Here is a 14293-nt window from a genome sequence, read left to right on the forward strand (position 1 = left end):
GCAAGAAACTGTGATGAAATTTGACACCTATCTTATAACTGGGTTAGTTCGTTACTAAAATGATTACACTAAAAAGTTCGGCAAAGCAATTAGGCACACAAATTTACATAAGTACCCACTAACAGGAGATTTGTGTGTGATCAAGAAAGTTACCTCCCGTTCAAGATTAGCGGTGACTTTATATACGATCCGGGCCACTCTTCTCTTAAGTGTTCGAACCCGGGGCTTCTTTGATTTCGGTTACAAATTAAATTTGCCCCCGAATTTAGGGTCAAAACTTGAACCAAAAATTAAAAAAACTAAAAAGTCTAAAGTCTCTCTTTTAGCAAAATAAAAAATTGTAAATTTCTTCTTCTTGAGCTCCTCCTATTTGTTGCTCCTTCGCTTTTTAGTGTTCTAGACATCAAAAATAGAGAAGCAAGTCAAAGTGGTGAAAAAGTCAAAATATATCAAAAATAAAACTTTCCAAAAATAAAAACAAGATTATAACAAATTTAAAACTAAATTCCCGACAACGGCACCAAAAACTTGATGGACCTGAAAGGTCTCCACACGTAAGTATACGAACGTCAAGTAATATCTCGGTAAGACTAAAGTCAATCCCGCAGAGACTTAGTCAAACTTATTGTGAAACCTTATAACTAGCATGGTTTCTCTTTAAAAGTGGTTTTGGTGAATATAACAAAATATTGAAACAAAAAAAAACTCAATTAAATAGTAGTATAAAAATCAAGACGGGTGAAGAAAATCTACGGTTTCGAATTCCAAAACTATGACCTATTCATTTATATATTTCTTTTCTTTTTTTTGTTGAAGGGTCATTCATATATTTCAAGTAACTCAAGATTTGATAACCTCAGAAGATAATTTCTAACTAAAATCGAATACACAATCATAAACTCCTTAAATCAATCAGTGCTCACAATGACTATGTATCAACTAATAAGCATAAAATATTAAGGGTAAGATCCAAATATAATACGTCAAATCTGAAGCATAGATAGTAAAGCAGAAAATCATAACTTGAATACAAGAAGATTGATAAACCAAAGGATGAAGCACATCAAAGATGATCATGTGATAAAAAGGTCATTATTCATGCATATCAAAATATCATCCTGCCCCTAGATTAGATGATTAGCTACTCATGTTCAAGCAAATGTTAATATTCAAAGTAAAGGAAAACACACACATGATTTCATAATTTGGAGTGCTTGAACAAGATAACAACTAGTTAGTATGAAAGCACAAGAGAGAAAGTGGAAGAAGAAATTGGGATTTTCTCACTGAAAATTATTTTCCCTCCAGCAGCCAAACGCACTCCTTAAGAAGAATAATTTTCCAGCAAAAACTCCGGAACCAAACAGGTCTTTCTTCTCAACAGCAAGTCTCCTCTCTTTATTCTCTTATTCTTCTCTGAACTCTCTGTTGGTATTAATCTCTCTCATTAGATTTGAAGGAATGAAGAAGGGAGCAAACGAAGACCCAAAATCGATCAAGAGATGGATGATGAAGTGATCTTCTTCTCCAAGAACGAGAAGAAGATGATGATTCCAGCCTAATATATGAATTAAAAAATGATAATTCCAAGATGATGATTTAAAAATTGATTAATAAAATAATAGTCAATACAATCAAATAATCACAGTGAAATAATCCTCTCCAACTCTCTGCCTCTCTCTCAATATTTTCTTTCTATTCTGTTTCTCTCTCTCTCTCTCTCTATTCTGTTTCTCAATTTCTCTCACTAATAGAAAAGAACAGAGGAAGCTGGTTTTTTTTTTCTGTTCTCTTCCTTCTCCTTTTATAAACGAACAGAAACAAACTAGTAGCAACCCCACTTTCTCTAAGAAAATATCTCCTTCAATCTCAATCTCTCTCTCTCTCTAATTTCCTAATTTTCTTCTTTTCATATGGAAATCTCAAGAAATATCTTTCCAAATAGTCTTAGATCACTCCAACTTTCCAGCTATTACAATCTCTCTACAAATCTCTCTTTCAATATCTCTTTCCTTTTCCGTATCCTTTCTCCAGCAAAATAAACTCAAAATCTTTATCTTTCAATTGGCACCAATCACTAATGAGATTTGGGTGCTTCTAAAGGCACCGGGCTAAAAGGCTGTTAGCATCCATCTCTGTTAGCACCAGGCCCAACCACTCCCTTCTCTATTAGCACCAACCAATTATGTAGGCATCGATCCCTTCTCAGTTAACCCTAATCCCTCCATCCATCTCTTACAAAATCTGAACCAAATTGAGAATTCCAAACTTTCTCTATAAGCTTTCAAAACCAACTATGTAGCCACCAACAACACAAGCATGGTCTCTCTCGAAGGGCTCAAGTGTGACTTGTTCCGATGGTTTGAACTGATCTTGCTGCGATTTCTTCACTTCTTGTGCAAAAACTGCCTCCGCTGGAACTGTTGAGCCTATGCAGTTTGCCTATTGACACACAAATAAGCTAGTAAGAATCTCTTAAATATACATAACTATTCTCTTCATATGTAGATTTGGATAGAATCAGACGATTTGGATATAATCTCCATTCTCTTCGGAGTTTAAAGCTACATATGTTGGCAGTGGCTTCAGGCTAAGAGTTATTTGTAAATTTTACCAGCCATCTCAAGCAGTAATATGTTTCCCAATATGGACTTCAATCCATCGAAATATTAATTTGAGAGAGAAAAAGAACGGGGATTTTTCATCATAACAAACTAAGTAGTTGAAGATTTTACCTGAGTTAGGGGCTGTAAAATGTTTGTTCCACCAACTGCAACAAAGTTTATCTGTTCCATTGAGTAGCTTTTTGAATTCTCTCTTCTGTTGCAATTTCCAGTGACGACGAGAATATGAAAGTCTCTCCATTGAAAGCTATAATGTTAAAACCTAAAAGTATCCTCAGGATTTAGTTTCAATAGAGCTTCAGAAACAGGTTTCTTCACACTCCCGAGTGGACTTCCTCTCATGCTTCCACTTAGATCAATAAGGAATACCACTTCCCTCCTGAATAGCTATCAGTTTACAAGAATGACATAAGGGTGAAAATCATAATATATTATATAACCTTCATACAATTCTTACTAGATTTTAAGCAAAAAGAGGTTCGGAACTCTCACGACATAATTTCTAATAATTCACTTAAGAGTCCTCTTCTGCCCGATAAGAACTTCAGGTTACGGGTCACAATGACCAAAACTAATTACTCATACGTTTTCACTCTGGTTGTTGTTAGGGAAAAGGTAGAAGCAGAAAATCTCTCTTTGGTCAAAATCTTCCATTGATGGAGAGTGTAAGAGCAACCCACCCAATATATCACCCGAAGAAACCTGCAAAATATTTAGAGAAACCAAGAAAATATGCTTAGTTGACATTAAATGAAAATGGGTTACTTCTCAAAGAATTGAAGAACCGGTCCACATACATCCTTTGTATCTATATATACAACAAAAGTGTAAAGCAACTAACCACTTCGCAACTGATAGGATATGAAAAACTGAGAATTGAAGTCCTTATCCTATGCACACAAATAAGCTAGTACGAAGAAAAATCAATTGGGATTCCTTTTGCTTTGGAAGAAAAAGATGGAAGAAGTCAACGAAGGTTAACATCACCCACATTAAAAACCGGTGCTTATAGAAAACTCAGGTCAATGGCCATTGACCCGAGTCAATAAAATTTTCGGATGCTAACAGCCTTTTGACCCGGTGGCTTTAAAAGCACCCATGAGATTTCCTTACCTTTCCATTTTGATTCCCCATCAATCTTTCTAACAATCTATCAGGAAAAGATTTCCTGTTGAGATTTACGAAAAGGAAGGAGATAGGCAGCGCCCAATCTACGTGTGCTTTGGCAAGAGGGGTAGAATCAGTGCTTTGCGGCGTATCGGGAAAAGATGCAACGCGCTCCTTGTGTTGTCACGATAAATCTGGTCGTCGAATCTAGTTGCGAGCGGAGGGAACATCGTAGTATCACGCGACACATTACACGGGATCAGAGCCTAGAGAAAATCCCGAACATGTCTCGCTCGTGCCTATCGGTGTACATAAATTTTCATATCAACTCTCCGATCTGTGCCGTATGTTTTACTTTGGCCCAAACTTGGACTTGGTCTAACATTTTCTTACGGACGATTTGACTTTCTGCTTTCGCCATTGGATTCGTCTTAGACTCTACTTTTCAACTGAGTATCAAAATTGACAAAAATTTCCAGAATCATCAAATGACCAAAATGACGCTCATGTGTATTTCTCCTGTTTTTCACGCTCAACTCCTTAAAAAACACCTGAGTAAGACAAATAAGCAAATCATAGAAATAACATTTCAAAATGGACTAGCGTACTAAAGTTAAAAGAATGAGATCGGATATTTTCATGCCTCTTCACTTACACTAAAGATTTTACTCAGTCAATTTTCGATCATTTGTTTTTCAACCTATTTAAAGGTCAGACGTCAATTTACATTCTGTCTATGGTGATATAATGTCATCACAGACACTGATTACACAATCATCCACTTTCTTTGACGACCTTTCGAAAAACAATGCTCTCTCGAGAATGTTAAACATCTCCATTATTTTCTTAGACTTAAGGTTTCTAGAGTTCTAAAGGGCATTTTTCAGAGGAAATAATACCATAGACATTCTTCGTGGTTCAAGCCTTCTCGGCGCAAAACCTAGTATTTTTCTTATGGAACAGCGTTTAAAAATGTTACCTACATATGGAACCCCTCTATACGACGCAAAGTCTTTCAGTCGTCTCATTGGTAGACTTATTTATGTGACTGTTACACATCCTGATATTATATTCAGTGCATTATCTCCATTAGTTAATGAAGTCCTCTTTCATCTCATATGGATGCGGCAACTCAAGTACTACGTTATGTGAAAGGAAAACTCGATCACGTGATCCAGCTTTCCTCTTCTAGTTCTTTGACTCTTTCAGGGTTCACTGACTCAAATTGGACTAGTTGCTCACTTACTCGTCGTTTCACCACTGGTTACTTTATCATGTTTGGTGAGAGCCAGTTGTCTTGGCCCTCCACGGAACAATCGACTATTTTTCGATCTTATATCAAGGAGGAATACCAACCTCTTGCTTCTCTGACTATGGTATTGTTGCCAAACCAGTCTTTCATGTGCCAATCAGGATGCCCTACATATTACTGTCAACCCAGTCTTTCATGAATGAATTTAAGCATATCGAGTTTGATATTCACTTGGTTCGTGAGAAACTCGCTTAAGGTCTTATATAGAATAATCATTTTCACTTTATTGATCAATTAGCTGACATTTTTACCAAGCTGCTTGCTTCTGACTAATTTTATGTTGTTATCCAGGGGGGATCTTATTGATCAATTAGCTGACATTTTCGCTTTATTGATCAATTACCAAGCTGCTTGATCAATCAGAAAGAGTCTTCTTTTACTTTCTAAATTCTTGTATTTCTATTTTTCTAATTCTATTTGTGTATTATATATCATTATAGACTCACCTTTTTTTAATCTCAGTGTTATTCCTCATCGTTCCTTGTTCTTTGATAGCAAGTTTGATGTTCTCACATTTCGTACACATTTTCTTAAATGTGAAAATATAATGTGAGATGGCCCATCCTTTTCTTACATATAAGAATTCATCATCTAATTCGATTTTCTGAAATCAAAGTTGGATATCTGAGATTGAATCATTCATGAATACATTGTGTACCGACATACTAGTTTGAAAAGCTTCCAGAAAGTTGTTTTTTTGGGCAGTTTTCTTTCTTCATATCTTCTCTTTTATCTCCAATCTCCTTTTGCAGAACTTCTTCTAAACCTTATCTCGCTATTTAAACTTCCCTATGTGAAAATCTTATTCATTTTCCCTCTGAATCTAGATTCAGTATGGTTGGGAAACAGGTCCAAAACAAAGGATGCCTATAGGCATGGAAAATTTCAACTCCGTTGACGAAGGGTCAATGAGATTATGTCCTGCTTTTAGCCCAAACAGCAGTGCATATAGAATTCCCCGAACTCAGACATGTAGAAGCCCCACTAGGCCTTACCCCAAATGTTCTTCAAACTGAAGTTGGTGATTCCTATTGATGTTACCACTACTATTTGTACGAGTTGATGATCTAAACGTTGCTTTTCAAGTCGCTCGTGCTCAAATGATCAACCAAGATGAATGCATTTAAATATGAATTGTTCGGCACAGTATCACTCATTAACTTTCAAAGAGAATGTATTGGAACATTAAACAAAGATTCTTTCAGCAAATGCCTCAGAATTTCTCTGGGTATAAGCAATCATGAGCAATCTATTTCCTGATCAAGCTAGTCCAAGACTCAATGGATATCATTTTTGCTTATCAGTTTGATCTTCGACTAACTAATTATAGCTACATTTGGTAGATGAACCTAAACTCAGTAACTTCTGTTTCAGTATAGATTTCTCACCATCACCAAGAGCCCAGAGCACAGCCACCACAACCACCAGTGTTGGATATGTCACTCGTTTACTCGTCTATTGTGTCGCTTGTATTATACAATTTTCATCTATATATGTTGTATCTCCATATAGTTGTTACAACTTTATATGTATGTACTTCATTTAAAAGTAATCTCGTAAGTTCGGACAAATACATCTAATATTAGTACTCTGTACAAAATTTGAATTCCATATTACAGTAAATCATTAAGGACAAACAATAAGATTAAAAGAAAAAAGTTTGATAGGATAAGATAACAATCATTCTCATTCAACAAAGCCAAACCTAGCCTAGCCTATAACTCTCTCTCTCTCTCTCTCAAATGAAGTTAGATCGCTTCATCCCTATGATAAACTATTGTACATAGTGCCAGATAGACACATACCCATCAACCATTCCATCCTACTTAATGTTCTATGCTAATTCTAAATGTTGAAAGAATTAGATCAAACATATGATCCATAGACAAATATAATATATCAGTGGAGAATAACCCTTTGGTACTTGTGGGAATTGATGGATGAATCAGAACCTTCACACACCACTAAACTTCTCTTTCTCTTGTTAACACCCCCACAATTATGGCCATGAACATTGATCCCAAATGGTGTTGGTGCTGGTGATGATGGTGGTGGTGGTGGTGCAGATGGGGAAGGAATTGCAACTCCAACTGGTGGGATCTCAATGGATTCTAATGGTGGAGGTGGGTGTTTCCATTGTGGGAGTGGCCCAGCCAACAGAAGTGTCTGAAGCAATGGCCCAGCATTCATCACTGCCTGTAAAAATTTCCCTTTTTCCGGCAATGGCTTCTCTGGTGTTAAGTGTACTAGTGGTGGTGGTGGTAGTGGAATTGGGTCTAAAGCCTCCGCCATAGCCATCACCGGGGACGACACGATGCTCTCTTGACAGTCTGACGAGGATATTCCAGTGCTAGAATCTCCTCCTCCTCCGCCTCGTTTCCATGCTTCATCTTCAATGCTTGATAATCCAGAAACATAAGTTATTTGGTGGAGTGGTTGATGGTATAATTGTTGTTGTTGTTGAAGTAAGAGTTTGTCAATGAGAAGATTATGAAATTGTTCTTTAGCTTCGTCTCTCTCGGAAATGACTCTGTTTAATAGATCTTTGAGGTAAGTTAATTGTTCTTCTCTCCTACTAATCTCCTCTTGAGCTGCGACTTTCGCCGTTTCTAGCTCCATAGTTGTGTATAACAAATTATACCTCAAGTCTTCTATACCCTGCATAATTTTAAGCAAACTTATTAACAAGATGTAGTTATGTAATTAGATAAACTCATTAGGAAATGAATTAGAGCAAGAAATTCTTTACATTTCCCTGGTTGAAGTATGCCCAATTAAGACAACTTCTTGAACCATCCATTTTCTTCTATAATGTATTACTCAACTTGAATTGAGTTAGAGAGAGGGGGAGAGAGAGAGATGTGGTTGGGGAGGTAGTATAGGGTAGTAAGGTTATTCACTCTTTATAACAATTACTTTATTACTGTTAACTTTTGAGAATGATATGACTATTTCTATATTTTTCTTGTATAATGGATTACAGTTAGGGTTTGTAAATTTAAATTGAATTATTGAAAGGTTAATATAAGCTAGAAATGTCAATGAGATGTTACTTAATTCGTATGGGTACAGAGAAAAAGTGTACATGTCAATAGTACTGCTCTGTTGTGTTTCTCTTTCTCTCTAGATTCTATTCAAATGTATAGAAATATAAAGAGACTAATTTTAAGAGTCAAATAAAGACATAAAAGAATTAAAAACTCCAAATTAGACCTACAAAATCTTTCGTGATCCCTCCTTCGAAATACTTTTTTTTACTAATCAGTGTTGGATCGAAAAAGGTGGTTAAAAGCACTTTGCAAGAATTCTACCGTTTCCATGGAATGTTCAGAGGATCAAAGTCGATAAAGCTTTGTTTGTTCCTTAGTTTGTTGAAAAAGGCGTCAATGTGTGATGCTATTAAACTTTTTCACTGAATTATAGTGATTTATAGTCTTCGTTTGAAATGAAAATAACGGTATATAAATCTTTAAGATGATCTTGTTTATAGCCGGCTTAAAAATACAAGGGGAAAAGATGCATGATAAAAATGAGGACCCCATCTTCCCATGCCAAGAGCAAATGGTTTAACCGAAAAAATCATTTCAACTGTCTATAAATCTTTAAACCCTACATCATCAACTATAAAATTAAAAGAAAAAATAATCTAAAAGCAAATAAATAGTAATGAATATAGTAGTTTACTAAAAGACGAAAATATTGGTATTTAACGCCCTTTTAAGAGTTAGTTGAACATTTTCATGGACAAGTAACAAACCAACAAGATGACCAAGAAAAAGAAGAGGAAATATATATCGTCTTTAGATTAAATATAAGAATATAATAATCTTCCAGACCAGATATAATAGGTTACATTATTAAAACATCCACCAAACAAAAGAGCAGACATCAAAAATCATCAATAAGATTCTTTTTACCAACACAATCTTCACTATATAATATAAATTCTATTAAAAGGTGAAACAAGGATAATATTATTGTTTCTCGCTTAATTGTGTATAATCACATGACCATCCTATAGTTATGCTTTCAACATCAAATAAAAGTAAATGATTATTCCATGTTGTCAAGAGACACGATTTGTAGTATATAAAGGAGCTACAACATCAATCCAACTCCTTCGGACTTGTTGATATTGTGGTGGATTAGTCGTTATTGTACGCGGCGAGAACTTTGTTCAATTGTTTGTAGACACAAGATTTGTGAAGGGCATTGAAAGGCTAACACTCCAAAGTGCGGGCATCCTCACGTGTAGCCTAAAGAGAATTGATGCTGACCTAAATGATGTGAAACTAAATGTGGTTCTTCTCAAGTTGAATCTCTTACCCATTCTTTAAACCAACTTTATGCGTGGCCTGAACACTATGTTATTATAGTACTCTCGGAGCATCGAGGCCTAGGCTGGACTCTGGAGCTATCACAATGGGATGTGAGAATTGGTGGTGCGGTCTCGTGTGGGTCCATCCAACGAAGAGCACTATATACGTGGGTTTGTGACCCACTAGAATCTCAATCGCGTCACCAAATTAAAACACAGAAAATAAAATATACACTAGCATCATTTCAAAATATTTTGTTTATGCAGGGAAAACCGTTGGATTGAGTAACCCTTGGAGTTTTTAATTGGAAGTGATCATCCAACGGCTTCTATTTACTGATGATGATGACGTTGAAAAGATTTTTTGTCTTTGGGATAATAAGTCTTTTTCACATATCACTATTTCTGACGCGTTTTGTGTAGATTTATGGGACCTTCCGATCTGGTATTTCCCTTTAATTAAAATTAATTACTTTCTCTCTCTCTCTCTCTACCTCTCATTATCTGATATGTTGCTTTCAATCTGCATGTGAGAGTGATTCGTTTTACACTGTTGAGCAGTTACTTCGGTTGCTTGTGGGAGTTGTCACCGACTTCATTTTGAATATGACGCGTTTTATGTGTCCGACTGGATTTTTTTATGTGTCTGACTGGTTTTACATTCATTTTTTATTTTTGTAAGTTTGTCAATGGATATTCACGTGTCTGAATATGAATATTTCACATCCAGTCCGTATCTGTATTCGATTTCTTAAAAAAATTTAAAATTTCGGATATTAGATACGGATTTGGATATTTCTTATTAAATATCTATTTATCGAATATTGGATACGGATATATCAATATGAAAAATATGGGAATTGGAAAATTAAATTTATACCGTTTATTCACTACAGAAAATAAAATTTAGGTGTTTGGTTCATCACCATGCCTACATACATGGTACATTCTTTATATCTCCTCTATTTGAGCTCCAAATTGAAACTCTCTTAGCAAAATATAATGTTAAGAAAATAAGTGTAAGAGGAGTGTATGTTTTTGTTATGTTAGATCACTCGTGTATAACTGAAATGATATTTTGTAATCTCTCATTCATTTGATAAACATTTCACCTGAGGTTTCATGATATCGGAGCTCTCTCATTATGTTTCTTCATGCATGCACCTACGCAAAAAGCTCAAAAATGAAAATGCATCAAACCATATCAACTATTCAAGATCTTGTTGCTAATTGAATTGTTAAACCAGTTTGTATGTAAACTTCGCTTCAGCTGGCAGACATCTTCACCAAGAGGCTCCCACTTCAGAATTTTCATCACGTCCGAAGCATACTCATGCATGCTACTAAGTCTTAGTTTAAGATGGAGCGGGGAGGGCAAGGTTTAACGATTTAGCAATGTTTTGATATGTTAGATCACTCACTATATAAGTTTAACAATTTTCTGTAATATCTCATTCATTCAATACACGTTTCACCTGAGATTACACGGTTCAAGTAGACAACATCAATGAAGAAGTTGGGTGGCACTATACTTCTGCAAGTATGAACAACACCCTCGAGTGAAGATCATTGAAGAAGTAACAGATGCGAGTAACTTCATGTTACTTATACAAAAAGATCACAGGTTAATACACAATCACTAAGATGTAAAAAAATGGCGAAGATTACATAGCTAATTTCCATTCTGCAACTCATTCTGGTCTTCTCATTTTGATGTTAACGGGAACTTCCTTGTAAGACTTAACTTTCACTGCTGCTCTTCGAGTTGGTCTTCCAGTTGAAGATCTTCGCAAATCTGGGGTATCATTCATGGAGAAACTTGTTTCATCTTTCTCTTCTTTGAATGAGGATGAAGTAGTTTCAGTTTCGTGCATTGAGTCGTCTGGCAGTGGATGCACAGGGAATTTTGCATCATCTACTTTGAACAAATCTTCAGTTGGTTCTAGACTTTTGGACTTAAGTCTGGTGGAGTGCCTTCTCAAAGGAACCCTTTAAAAAGCAAAAGACAAATTCAAACAAGGGTATTATAGGATACTAACAACACTTGCTGTAAAATCCATATCTGTGTACTGCAAAGAATCGGGCAAACCTTATTTCCTCAAATTTTCCAGTAGCATCCTGCAGTTCAGGCGGCTTAAACCTAGCAGATTGTCTGCGTGAAACTATCCTGCTTAAGGGAAAGAAGGAGAATGAATACTCGGTTCATCGAAGTCATTGAAGTTATCAAACTGATGTTGAGGAATTGGCCGAGAAATTCATGGAAGAAATCATATGCAAATTCAGACATACCTTTTGTTGTCAACCTTTTCTTCGGCAGATTTTGGTTGATCACATTTAAACTTAGCAAATTTCGTTCTATTGTCAACCTTTCCTTCGATGAATTCTGGTTGATCAGACTTAAACAAAGCCGATTTCCTTTTGCCAATGAAGACAGAGATGTAAGAAATTGAAGGAAGAATCATATATATGATGATCATGTTCATGCCTTTAGTATCAAAATAACAAAATAACAAAATGACAAACCTTTTGTTAGTCTTTTCCTTCATTGGTATTTGTTCAGTCACAGCAGAAAATTCAGGAGCTGCAATTCATTCATCAACACTTCAGAATCAGCGAGAAAAAAAGAGAGACGAAAGGAGGAATATCCGATTCAAGGGTTGAAGAAATTACATTGATTTGTTGATTGACATCTTTTGATAGGATTACTCGTCGCGTTTATCTCCTAGAATCCATGACAGTAAAATAAGGTATAATGATGGAAGGAACCTAAGAGCAAGATACTAACAACTTAACGATATCAACTTTGATACCTTTGTCTGAGCTTTTTCATATGGTCCCTTCTTATCGTCTCTCTCCTGTGAAAATAAGCGTTCATTGCTTAGTGAGGCAATGCTCTTACTGCTAATAACAGGCAAATATATCGAAATACACTGACCTGTAGTTCAAAAATCTTCAGCAAAGCATTCCTACATCCGATCTCGTGTTGCATTGCTTTTAGCTAAAAACACACATTTCCATATGAATTAACAGAGGCAACAAAATACGAAGGTCTAACAAGAGTCTTCACTAGAACTTATCAGAAAAAAAAAAATATTCACAACTTGGGCGTTCATAGTAATCTTACTCGGTCTTTCCCTCTGTTGAGTTCCTGCGGAAAAAGTAAGAGAATTACAACCAATCAGTTCATCAACCAATCACCCATTTCTACAGATAAAAAAGATCAATAACTGATGGTTGAAATTGGTAAGAAAACAGACCACTAACATATTACTATTAGCTTGAGCTAGCTGCCAATTTTGTTGCTGAGTTTTCTGTAAATTGACTCGCATTTTCGTCAACTCAATCCCAGCCAGTTCGATGAGTTTACTATCAACCAAAAGTAAGAGAATTAACCTTCCAAAACAAATTTAGAAGATAAAACAGAACAAAAGTAACCCTTGTTTCGTAAAGCAATAGATCTACATTGAAATTCAATCTAATAGAGTGTAATAAGATAAAGCTAGTAAAAGGAAAAGTAGATACTTTCTCTCTGCAAGAAGCTTCATAAGCGCCATGTTTTCCTGAAATGAAAATTTTAAAAGAAGTATGAAAGACCATTAATAAGCTAATTAAACAAGTACCCAGAAAAGAGATACAAGAATCCAGTAAGAAAAATAGTACCTTGTGAAGTTGTTCAATGTGATCTTGAGATGACGCTGAAATTAGTTCTGGTTTCTGAACTTGATTAGGGGAATTGACTGTATTAGTGATATCAGATAGTCCTTTTCTTACAGCACTCCCCAAATTGGGTTTCTTCTTCTGATGTTTCTCTTCATTCATCTTCTTCCCTAATAATCATAACAAATTGCATTCAATCCTACATCACTTATATACAGTTAAAAACCCTAGAACAACAATCAAGAAATTCTAATACCCAAAACTGAAATTTGAAAATGGGTAAGCATAATTTTGGTTTTGGTAACAAAAGAACGAAATCCCCATGATGCTCAGAGAAAAAGTAGTTCAAGGGGATTCAAATTAGGGTTTCTTAGAACATGTACGAAGAATATGATCAGTTACTTAGCTTATAAATAAAAGCTTATAAGAAGAATTAAACAATTACCTCCACGTTCACAATTTCCTGTATCGTGAAACACAAACTCTTCCATGAATAAGAAAGAACGTATAAACCCTAAACCTAACCTAACTTTCTCTCTTTTCAATGGTATAGAAATGAGTACGAGATAGATGATCAGTAATTTCGACCGGACGGGAAAGGAAGTCAGCGACCTGAGACAAGAAAATAGGGATAGAAAGGCAAAGTAGGAACGGAATTAGAGGGGTCAGTCAGAGTTCAACGGCTCTCCGGCCGGACCTACTAAACTGGCAGTTATATATATACTAGTGAAGTCATTCCTAGTGAACCACCAAAATGTTATGGGTTAATTAGGATAACACTTAAATTGAAGATCTTTTAGCTTCTCTACGAATCGGTAAGATTCGAACTCTAATCTTTCTTGTAAATAACAAAAGCAATATGGCTCAACTAAAGTGAGCTCTACCAAATCTATGTTGTGGGTTAATTAGGATCGTACTTAAATTGAAGATCTTTTAGCTTCTCTACGAATCGGTACGATTTGAGCTTTGATCTTTCTTGTAAAATAAACATACGCAATATGGCTCAACTAAAGTGAGCTCTACCAAATCTCTTTGTTCCACTAGGATTACACAAAGATCCTAAATACTCACGCAAATAAGTAATTCTTTTAATGAATGGAAAATCAAAATTTGATCATTTTATTCAGAACCCCACTGAATAAGAGTTAAGAATAAGAATATTGATATACCTGTATAGCATGTAGAAAAAAAAATTCATAGGTGTCCATTATAATGTTAAAGGTGTTTTCTTTCACAAGTTTCCCCTCAAATTTACCTTAAAGGAGGGATACTTTT

The 14293-nt window shown here is 35.5% G+C and overlaps 2 protein-coding genes and 1 long non-coding RNA gene across 3 annotated transcripts; all 3 read right to left on the minus strand.

Annotated features, from left to right (window-relative positions):
- Positions 1 to 13: 13 nt before the first annotated feature.
- Positions 14 to 1812, minus strand: LOC147558187 (uncharacterized). The gene is made up of 2 exons (XR_015235452.1): positions 1288 to 1812; positions 14 to 396 (listed from the first exon to the last, which is right to left on the minus strand). It is a non-coding gene; the product is annotated as an uncharacterized LOC147558187 (long non-coding RNA).
- Positions 1813 to 6607: 4795 nt separating this feature from the next.
- LOC147558188 (uncharacterized) lies at positions 6608 to 7971 on the minus strand. Its single transcript, XM_086659748.1, has 2 exons — positions 7793 to 7971; positions 6608 to 7701 (listed from the first exon to the last, which is right to left on the minus strand). Exons 1-2 carry the CDS (start codon positions 7841 to 7843, stop codon positions 6943 to 6945), a joined length of 810 nt encoding a protein of 269 aa, XP_086515874.1. The 5' UTR covers positions 7844 to 7971; the 3' UTR covers positions 6608 to 6942.
- Positions 7972 to 10786: 2815 nt separating this feature from the next.
- Positions 10787 to 14198, minus strand: LOC147558189 (uncharacterized). Its single transcript, XM_086659746.1, has 12 exons — positions 13464 to 14198; positions 13022 to 13188; positions 12884 to 12921; positions 12619 to 12727; positions 12486 to 12509; positions 12297 to 12359; positions 12172 to 12216; positions 12032 to 12083; positions 11885 to 11942; positions 11651 to 11776; positions 11451 to 11528; positions 10787 to 11350 (listed from the first exon to the last, which is right to left on the minus strand). The coding sequence occupies exons 1-12, from the start codon at positions 13507 to 13509 to the stop codon at positions 11053 to 11055; spliced, it is 1104 nt and encodes a 367-aa protein (XP_086515872.1). The 5' UTR covers positions 13510 to 14198; the 3' UTR covers positions 10787 to 11052.
- Between the last annotated feature and the right edge of the window lie 95 nt (positions 14199 to 14293).

This window comes from Eschscholzia californica, unplaced genomic scaffold (assembly GCF_041429995.1).
Source record: "Eschscholzia californica isolate CP2 unplaced genomic scaffold, dmEscCali1.0.p SCAF_2, whole genome shotgun sequence".
NCBI lineage: Eukaryota > Viridiplantae > Streptophyta > Magnoliopsida > Ranunculales > Papaveraceae > Eschscholzia > Eschscholzia californica.